The 10,448-nt window shown below is 43.8% G+C and overlaps 1 protein-coding gene across 1 annotated transcript in view; it reads right to left on the bottom strand.

The window, feature by feature from the left end:
* SYN2 (synapsin II) overlaps nt 1-10,448 on the bottom strand; it is a 262,231-nt gene that overhangs the window by 23,145 nt on the left and 228,638 nt on the right. Inside the window, exon 10 of the mRNA XM_044666461.1 lies at nt 8,586-8,735. Coding sequence (XP_044522396.1) covers nt 8,586-8,735 — 150 coding nt within the window. The remainder of the gene's footprint in view (nt 1-8,585; nt 8,736-10,448) is intronic.

Below are 10,448 nucleotides of genomic sequence, written 5' to 3'. Positions count from 1 at the left end.
CCCTCTCTCCCTGTCTTCTCCCCTCCTCTCTCTCCCTCCCCCTCTCTCTCCTCCTCTTCTCTCTCTCCCTCTCCCTTTCCTCTCTGTCTCTGTCTCTCTTTGTCTCTATCTCTCCCTCTCCCCCTCCCTCTCTTCTTTCCTCTCTTTCCTCATCTTCCATCTTGGAGTCAATACTGCGTATTGGTTCCAAGGCAGAAGAACAGGAAGGGCCAGGCAATGGGGTTTAAATAATTTTTTCAGAGCTAGGAAGTATCTGAGGACAGATTTGAACCTAGAACCTCCGGTCTCTAAGCCTGGATCTCAATCCACTGAGCCACCCAGCTGCCCCCCCCCACCCCATTCTCTTAATAAGCCAGTCGCCATGGGGCCCTGACACTGGCTGCTACCTCCTCCTCTTCCTCAGGCCTTTGTGAGCTTCTGAGATTCCCCAAGGTCCTACCTACGGGTCCAGCTCAGGGTGTCTCCCTTGGGGCACTCAGACTAGGATCTGCTAACAGACTAGGAAGTCCAAGGGCCAAAGGTCTAGTCCAGACATCCCATCTGCCATCCCCAGGTCATTGTCATTCCTCCACTTGAAGCAGAGAAAATGCTAGACACGGTACCCAGAAGGTCTTGGCTCTGGCACCAGCCCTGTGGCCAAGGGCTTTAAGCCCTCTGGCTATATTTTCCAGATCTGTAAAATGGGATTAACAGTATGTCCGGTTGTTATAAGGAAGAAACAAGATAATATAGTGCTTTGCAAATGTCTGGGCAATTTACAGGGGACACTCTCTTTAAATGCCTCTTACTGTTGCTATCAACTTTCTTCACTGACTTTTATGGGGAAGAAGGCTGGATTAGAGCCGCCCACCTACCCAACAGGGCCTATAATTAAATAAATTATACATACATTATATATATATATATGTATGTGTGTATATATATTTGTATATTTATAAACTCCCTCCAAAAGTCTTCTCAAGTTGCTTATGTTGCTGCCTGAAATTCCAGCATTAGCAATTTATTCTTTTGACTTAAAAAAAATCTTATTTTCTATCTTAGAATTGATACTAAGTATTGGTTCCAAAGGCAGAGGAGCAGTAAGGGCTAGGCAATGGGGTTAAGTGACTTGCCCAGGGTCACACAGCTGTAAAGTATCTGAAGCCAGAGCTGAATTCAAGTCCTCCAACTCCAGGCCTGGCTCTCCATCCACACTGAGCCACCTAACTGCCTCCTCCCTTTGTCTCTTAAATATGTTTTGGCTTCCTAGAATTCCTTAGGAAAATAAAAATGCTTCCTTGATATGGAGAAACAGCACATTGGGAACAGGACTGGATTTGGAGACAGAGGACCTCTGTTACATTTTCCTCTGTGTGAGCTTGGGCAAATCCCTAAATTTCCCCAGACCTCAATTTTCCCACTTGTAAAATGGGGTTCTATTGGATATTCTATCCTACATTCTAACAGGAGAAAGCAATTTCTATTTTTCTGTGTAGAAAATCCATTGTTATGTGCCAGAACAAAGAGTAGGGTCCAAAGACCCCTCCTCTGCTCTTTTCTACTTCTGTTACCTTGAATACGTCCACTAGCTTCTTTGGGAGGGAGTAGGGTAGGCAAGCCTAAATGCCTCTCCTACCGGGTCCTCCAAGCTCTAACTCTCTGATCCATGACTCTATATATCAGGCTGGCAGTTATCTGGAAGCAAGACCCTGGAGGGATGGAAGAGACACAAGAACCCAGCATGCAGAGGAGAGTGGATGATGGCGCAGGGGAGATGGGCATCCCAGAAGTGGGGAGGACAACCTTCTCAGACTCCAGCTCACTGGGGTTCAGAAGATCAGAGTTCTAGAGCTGGGAGTTGCTCCTTCGTTTTAAAGATGAGGCATCTGAGGTCCTGGCAATTTAGGTGACTTGACCAAGGACAGACCAAGTCAGAATTTAGGTGACTTCAGAGGCGAAATTGGAACCCAGACCTCAGTGTATGTACCAGGTTTAGTGCTAATCTGTTTCCTAGAAGAGGACTTTGGAGAAAGGAACCTCCCAAGTCCCAAATCCTCTGTTCTATCAGCTGTGAAAACCAAGGGGCAGCTGGGTAGGAGAGCCTGGGGAAGGCTGAGCTAGTTCCTAAGGTTGGAAATTTCTTAAGAGACAGCAAGCTGGGGCCAATGTCGGCCACCAGGTGTCACTGTCACACTGAGAATAGGACGTCCTGGATCTCCCTGCAAGGTCTCCAATACCCTCTCCCCTTCAGAAATGAATGGGGGGGCCAGGGGGAGAGGGGGTTGAGATGTCGTTAATTAATTAATCATTAATCCATATTAAACCAATAAGGGGTGAGCTGATAGATCCGGAAGGGTCACCAAGACCAGATTCACCTTGCCTGGCCATCCTCCCCAGTAGTCTCCTTCCCATTTAACTAAAGAGGAAACTGAGGTCCAGAGAAATTAGATGATTAATATACAGTAAGAGTCAGAATTTGAACCCAGGTCCTGTGCCTTCACACTCTTTCCTCTGTATCATATGGACTTACTTCAGAGATTCACCCTCCAAGAGGGATGCAGATTTTATACTAATGGTGGCATTTTGGGGGTTTGTAGCGTGTTTTATGTACATTATCTGATTCAAGGTAATTTTCTGAGCAGAACTGTGAAAGTTCTCACTCAGAGCCTCCAAGACCCAGAGGGATGAAGGGAGGGTTTCTGGCACTGTAACAGGCAGGGGGGGAAACGTTTGGTCAAAGGGCTACCTGGTAACCCCAAATACAGAAAGAGAATAATCATTTCTGGAGCACCTGCTATTGGCCAGGCTTTGGGCTTTACACATGTTTCATACTCCCAGCCATCTTGCAGGGTAGATGTTCTGATGATCCCCGTTGTATAGATGAGAAAACAGAGGCAAGCAAATATTTGGTGATTTGCCCGAGAGCACACACTACAATAGGGTGAGTTCAGGTCCTGACTCTGTCCTTTTTTTCAGATAGGAATGAGGGGATAGGGAGGATGGTTTTGTTCTGGCTTCAGTAAGAAGCTTGTCATACCTGGCCATTAAATAGGTGCTGCTATTCAATCCTTTCTGCCATGTCTGACTCTTTCTGACCCCATCTAGGGTTTTCTTGGCAAAGATACTATGTTGTTTTGCCATTTTCTTCTCCAGCTCCTTTTACAGATAAAGAAACTGAGGCAAGTAGGGTGAAGTACCTTGCCCAGGGTTTGCCATTTCCTTCTGCAGTTCATTTTACAGATGAGGAAACTGAGGGAAACAGGGCAAAGCAACTTGCCCAGGGTCCATTTCCTTCTCCAGATCATTTTACAGATAAGAAAACTGAAGCAAACAAAGTCAAGTGACTTGCCCAGGGTCACAGAGCTAGTGCATATTTGAGACCACATTTGAACTCAGGTCTTCCTAACTCCAAGCCCAGGACTTTGCTCACTGTGCCACCTTATTGCCCACTAACACTCTGCCTGATACAGACTCAGAAAATATTAGATATGGGAGTAGTAGGGGGTCTTTGAACACATTTAGTCCAATTTTATTTTACATAGAGCAAGAACTGCAATGACAATAATAATGACAATAACACTTTGTTTGCAAAACCACACTTCAGAGATCTGAGACTAAGAGAGGTTAGTGACTTAGCCAAGGTCACAGAGGGATTTGATGGCAGAATTTAGAATCGAACCCATTTCTCCCAGGTCAGAGTCCCTCTCATCCTGGCTCCAGGATCATCAGATCTAATTATAGGTCTCCTCTTCCCCCCTTTCCCTTCCTCCCTCCCTCCCTTTCTAAAGCATGAAAGTCTTTTCATCACTTCTAGTTAAGTACAAGGCTATAATAATAGGCTTGCATCTCTGATAGGCAATTAAGCTTTGTTCTCCTAATTGCCTTGCTGTAACTTTCTAATGACTAACATCTTGAGGAATGGCTTTGCAGCTCTTTTGCAAGAGGTGTATCTGTAGGAAGAAGCCAAGGAGAGGTTGGCCAAGGTCTAAGTGAGCCAGGTAAGAGCTTCTGAGCCAGGGGCAGGGAGCCTGTGGCCACCATTGGGAAGGAAACAGCACTATGGGCATGGGAGCTGGCTCAGAGCTTCCACAGCCACAAAGAAACTGTAGCTCAGCCTTCCCTTGTTGAAGTTGTTGTTATTGCTATTTAATCATGTCCAGTACTTCATGACCCCTTTGGGGTTTTCTTAGCGGAGATACCACAGTGGTTTGCCATTTCTTTCTCCAGCTCATTTTACAGATGAGGAAACTGAGGTAAACAAGGTTGAGTGACTTGTTTAGTGCCACACAGATACTTTGCCATTTCCTTCTCCAGCCCGTTTTATAGATGAGGAAACTGAGGCAAACAGAGTGAAGTAACTCGTTAAGCAGATAGTTGGCCATTTTCTTTTCCAGCTCATTTTACAGATGAAGAAACTGAGACAAGCAGGGTGAAGTGACTTGCCTAGGGTCACACAGCTAGTAAGTGTCTGAGGCCATATTTAAACTCAAATCCTTCTGACTTCAGATCTAGCACTCTATCCACCTAGTTGCCCCTTCTTGGTAGGCTTAATCTATTGTACTTGACACATTATACTGACTCCTCCTTTATCCGGGACCTTGGCTGAAGGAATTTTCTAGAGATACTGGAGCCAGAGAAAAGTCCACAGAATCCTAGAGTTGGAAGCTTATGCCTTTAAATGCTAAAACTTTGACAGTAGATCAGAGAGACATTAGATCATAGAATCTAGACAAGAAAGAACATTTAGTCTCAGAGAACACTTAGTCTACAGTCTCTTCATTTTATAAAGGAAAAAGCAGTCATAGAACTTGGCACAGGAAGGAATTCTATTCTAATGACTTTTATTTGACAAAAGAAGTCATTGAGGAAGCATGAGGGAATATGTCAGATTGAGAATTGTGTAGACCTGTGTTTAAAATCTCACCTTATACACTTACGAGCAATATGACTCTGGGCAAGTCATTAAATCTCTTTGGGCCTCAGTTTCCTCATTTGTAAAATAAAAGGGTAGGAGGCAATGATCCCTAAGGTCCTTTTAAGGTTAAATTTATGTTCCTATGAAGCCCAGTTCCCAAAATTACACTTAATTTAATTCAATTAAGCTCTTTATATATGTCCGAGGTGAGAGTCAGAGGGGTGTCATGAATAGAAAGCTGGCTTAAACACCTGTTCAAATCCCACCTCTGACATATACTGGTTGTGTGACCCTTCACAAGTCACTAAACCTCTAGATCAGTGATTTCCAAAGTGGGTGCTACCGCCCCCTGGTGGGTGCTGCAGTGATCCATGGAGGCGGTGATGACCACAGGTGTATTTATCTTTCCTAATAATTGCTATTAAGATTTTAAATAATTTAATTTCCAGGGGGCTAAGTAATATTTTTTTCTGGAAAGGGGGCGGTAGGCCAAAAAAGTTTGGGAACCCCTGGGCTAGATCCTCCAGCTGACTGCTTAAGACTGTAAGTTAGAGCCAGTGTCAATCAGCATTGGCAAAAAGAGCTTCCTTCCTGAGATTCCCTGTACCTGTGTAGGTGAATCTATGGCATATGTGCCGGAGTGTGCCAGAGAGGGCTGCTCCTTTCCCCCTCTCCACACACACCTGAGGACATCGCTTGCCCCTCAGCCCAGCAGCCCAATAGGAGAGCTTCCTCTCACCCCTGTCTGGGATAAGGCAGGGGCTCACATGTGGCATGAGGGACAATTTGGGCACTTGGTCTCTAAAAGGTTTGCCACCCCTGCTATATCAAAGAAATCAGCAAGATGTCATCCATTAAAAATAAAAGTACAAGTCTTCAGAAATATAAAGAAGAAAGAAAAAATTTCCCTGCTTTGAAGGAGCTTACATTCTATGGGAAGGCTAGGACTTGTGGATGGAAAAATAAATATGATATAAATTGAAGTCCATTCACAACTAAGGTAATATAACACACTATGTATAAAATATATGTCAGATTTTTTACTATCTCAGGAGGGTGGGGGGAGAGAGAAAGAGAATTCAGAACTCAAAATGGGGGAAAATAAATGTTAAAATTGGTTTTCCATGTTATTGGGAGGGGGGAATATTATCAAAAATAAAAATAAATAAAAACAAAAATATATATAATATGACATGATAAAACATCATTTCTGAGGTTTGTTCTGACTAAAGCTGGCAGAATACAAACTCTCTGAGGGCAGGAATTTGCTCACTATTTTTTAACCCCTTACCTTCTGTCTTAGAATTGATACTATGTATTGGTTCCAAGGCAGAAGAGTGGTTAAGGGCTAGGCAATTGGAGTTAAATGACTTGCCCATACAGGCAGATTTGAACCCAGGATCTCCTGTCTCTAGGTCCGACTCTTTACCCACTGAACAACCTAGCTACCCCTTCACTCGATTTTGTATTTATAACCACAAAGCCTCGCATAGTGTCTCAACTACAGTAAGGACTTAAGGTCTATTGATAATCTAGTTGAATCTATATTGGTAGAATGGATTTTTGAAGGGGACCCTTCCCCCTTGACATAAAACAATCTGCTGAATGATACGTGAAACCTCTTTTGCAGAGGACAAAGTCTCTCTTTCTGTGAGATACTTGAATGCAAAAATATACACAGAAGAGGGACAACTTGAGAGAAGAAATAGATCCTTCTCTAAAAATCTGCCTTGACAGACATACACAAGGTACCCAAAGAAGGGATGAGATGCTGTAGAGGAGAGAGAAGGGGATGATGGCCCCTGACATGCTTCAGTGTCTTCACAATTGGGTTGGGATCCATGTTGGCCCGTGGGAGCTTGGAGCCAAGTTCTTGGCTGGCCACTGGCAAGACTTTTCTCTGCAGCTGGTTGACGAGATGGCTTTAGCTCTAAAGAGGGGCCATTGTCTCTCAGAGCTGTCCCTTCCAATGGCCTGAGGCTCAGAGGAGAGGGAGTCATCTTATCGTCTGGGTCTGCATCCAAGAACCACTCCCAGGGATGCTTCTCCCACTACAGTAGTACCAGTTTGGAGATAGTTGTTGTTCAGTGGTTCAGGTGTGATTTTCTTGGCAAAGATACTGGAAGGGTTTGCTATTTTCTTCCCCGATGGAGCCTTTTTGTCAAGAAATCAGAGGTTAAGTGACTTGCCCACAGTCATACAGCTAGGAAGTGTCTGAGGCTGGACTTCAGATCTTCATGACTCCAGATCAGTGCTCTTAACCACTCATGAAGACGGCATCTTTGTGAATGTGAAGGTCTGCAATGAGTCACTCAAAGTTGACAGCTTAAGAAGCAACAGAAAGGGAGCAGCCAGAAGGCTCAGCAGATAGAGAGACAAGTCTGGAGATCGGAGGTCCTGGGTTCCAAACTGACCTGGGTTCCAAACTGGGTTCTAGCTATGTGATCCTGGGCAAGTCCCTTAACCCCAATTGCCTGGTCCTTGTCTCTCTTTTGTTTTAGAACTGATACTTAGTATTGATTCTAAGACAAAAGGTAAACATTATTAAAAAGAAGGAGAAGAGGAAGAGGAGGAGGAGGAGGAAGAGGAGGAGGAGGAGGAGGAAGGAGGAAAAAAGGGAGTTCTCTTCTTATTACTTATGTAGGAAGGATTCAGGAAGGATCAGAGGTAGAAGAGTCCAGAAACAATAGTTCCTTTCCTCTTAGAACTGGTCAAATCATCTTGATTTGAAGCAAGTGGGAAAGGCCCTAGCCAGTGGGAAGCCCAAATTCCCCCTGGTTCTCTGAGCTGTCTAGGACAGTGATGGGCAAACTTTTTAAAGAGGGGGCCAAAGGAAAGGAAATGCTCATCCATCAGTCTATTTCTAAGGCAACTCTTTTGAAGTTTCATTGTATTGTATCCTACTCGTTGTATTCCTCAGATTAGGAATAATGTCATACAACTGGATAGAACACTTCAGGGGGTTGCATCTGGCCCACGGGCTGTAGTTTGCCCATCACTGGTCTAGGAGACTCCTAGACTCTAGAATGTGGTCTTTTCAGGGTGTCTAGAAACCCTCAGGGCCAATGGGGACACTATAATATAATATGACTTTATGATATGACTAATATGATACATGATACAATAAAATATGATATGTGATATAATATAACGTAGTTATATAATATGATCTAACAATGTGGAACAGCTAGATGATGAAGATAGAATGCTGGCACTGAAATCAGGAGGATCTGAGTTCAAATCCAGTTTCAGGTCCTTCCTAGCTATATAGGAAAGTCATTTAACTTTGCCTGAGTTTCCCCATCTGTAAAATGAGCTGGAGAAGGAAACAGCAAACCACTCTGGTATTTTTGCCAAGAAAACCTCAAATGGGGTCACGAAGCACCAGATACAACTGACTGACGATAAAACAATAGCACACGGTGTAATGTAGCACAATGTAATACGACATGACATAGCACACTATACTGCTCTAATAGAAATTCTAAGGTGATGGCAAAGTCTTCCATACTTGATAGTTCCATTATTGAACCCTGAGTTCACCAGGGAGCATCCAAAGACCCACCAACTCCACATACCAGCTTCCTCCATCTTGAACCTTATAGAGAATTAGGATACTAATTCAAGAGATACCAGAGCCCAGCTCTGTGGACTCCAGCATCCATAAGTGGCTTTCTGCAGCCAAACTTACCTGTGGTTGCTGGGTAGTTGAGGGTCTCTGGGGAGACAGGGCAGGGGTCCTAGAGAGCAGCTGGTTCATTTTGGTGATGACCAGATCGGTGATTAGCTGTCTGTCCTCCACCTGGTGTTCCCCAATTAGAGGCATTGCACAATCCATGACCTGTCACAGAGAAAAATATAGATTATGGATTCAGATCAAGGGTTCTTAATCTAGAGTCTGATTTATTTCTAAAATATTTTAATGAGGGCAACTCGGTGACTTGGTGGATTGAGAGCCATACCTAGATATGGGAGGTCCTGGGTTTAAATCTGGCCTCAGACACTTCCTAGCTGTGTGACCCTGGGCAAGTCATTAACCCCCATTGCTTAGCCTTTACTGCTCTTCTGCCTTGGAACCAATACACAGTATTGATTCTAAGATGGACGGTGAGGGTTTTAAAGAAAGATGTCTCCCTAGTCCATACTGGAACAACTCCAAAGGTTAGAAAGTTCTTTCTCAATGAGCCTCAGGACAATTTTGAGGGACTTATGACAAAAAATGCGCCAAAGAACTATTGGAGTTGGAGGCAGATCAAAGCAGCCACATTTTCACTTTAGTTTATTTGGGTTTTTATTTGGGGTTTTCGGTTTTCTATGATTACTCTCTTACAAAAATGAACAATGCAGAAATAGGTTTTGCGTGATAATACATGTGTAACTCAGATCAAATTGCTTGCCAGCTCTGGGAAGGGGGAGGAATGGGAGGGAAGAAGACAGTTTAGATCATATAACTTTGGAAAACTTCCATGGAGATTTATTATTATATGTAATTGATAAAATAAAATATCTCTATTTTCAAAAAAAGAAAAAAACAACTTCTGAGTCAAAATCTGCATCACGGTAACTTTGTCCCGTTGATCCGAGTTCAATACTCTATCACTGGACCTATCTCAGTGGCCCGGGAGTTACTGGGCATGAAAGGGTCAACATGTTATAATGACTGTGCCGAGCCAGAAGTGACCTCTTTGTGCTTCGGAGGAATACAATGTACAGTCAGAAGGGCCTGTGTCTTGGGAGAGCAGCTGGAAGGAGGAGCTACTATACAAGCCCTCTCTTGATGTCCCCTAATGACCATCAGCTCCAGTATTACTGAGATGAAACAGACCAACACTGATGCAGTGTCTGCATTACAGGCCCGGTCATCGGCCGCTTGGGGTGAGTATTTCACTGAAAGAAGGGGAAGGCGTAGAAAATAAACATTTTTAGAGCATACGTGCCACGTCTTGTGCTGAGGGCTTTATAAATATAAACTCATCTGATCTGAACAACAACTCTGCATTGTGGATGTTGCTATTATCCCCATTTTACAGTTGGGGACACTGAGACAAACAGAGGTTGTGACTTGTACAGCATCAAACAGTCTGGATTGATCTTCTTGACTCAAGACCCAACTCAGATCCCATGAACTCCCTGAGGGCAGGAGATGCTTTGATCTTCCTTTTTGTATCCCTAGTACTTAGCACAAATGTTAGTTGGCTGACTAATTGGGAAATTCTTGTGTGCTTTTTTAAGAAAAAATTTTAAAAGACTTTCATGAAGGATATACTTCAAATATGGGCTCATTCACATACTATCTTATATTGATACTTAAGTGTGAGTGAATGGAAAGTGAGGGGCCGGAGTGGGGGTGGGGTGGGTATTGGTTTTTTCCTGTAGGCTTCAGAGGACCCTTCTAGCCTTAAGTGTTTGATTCTGTGATCATAAATACAAAGCCCAGAGCTGGGCATTCAGTACAGACTAAAATCTTAGGAGAAGGGAAGGAAGGAAGGAAGGAAGGAAGGAAGGAAGGAAGGAAGGAAGGAAGGAAGGAAGGAAGGAAGGAAGGAAGGAAGGA

This window comes from Gracilinanus agilis, chromosome 1 (assembly GCF_016433145.1).
Source record: "Gracilinanus agilis isolate LMUSP501 chromosome 1, AgileGrace, whole genome shotgun sequence".
Classification (NCBI taxonomy): Eukaryota; Metazoa; Chordata; class Mammalia; order Didelphimorphia; family Didelphidae; genus Gracilinanus; species Gracilinanus agilis.
This window is presented reverse-complemented; position numbering and strand designations above follow the sequence as displayed.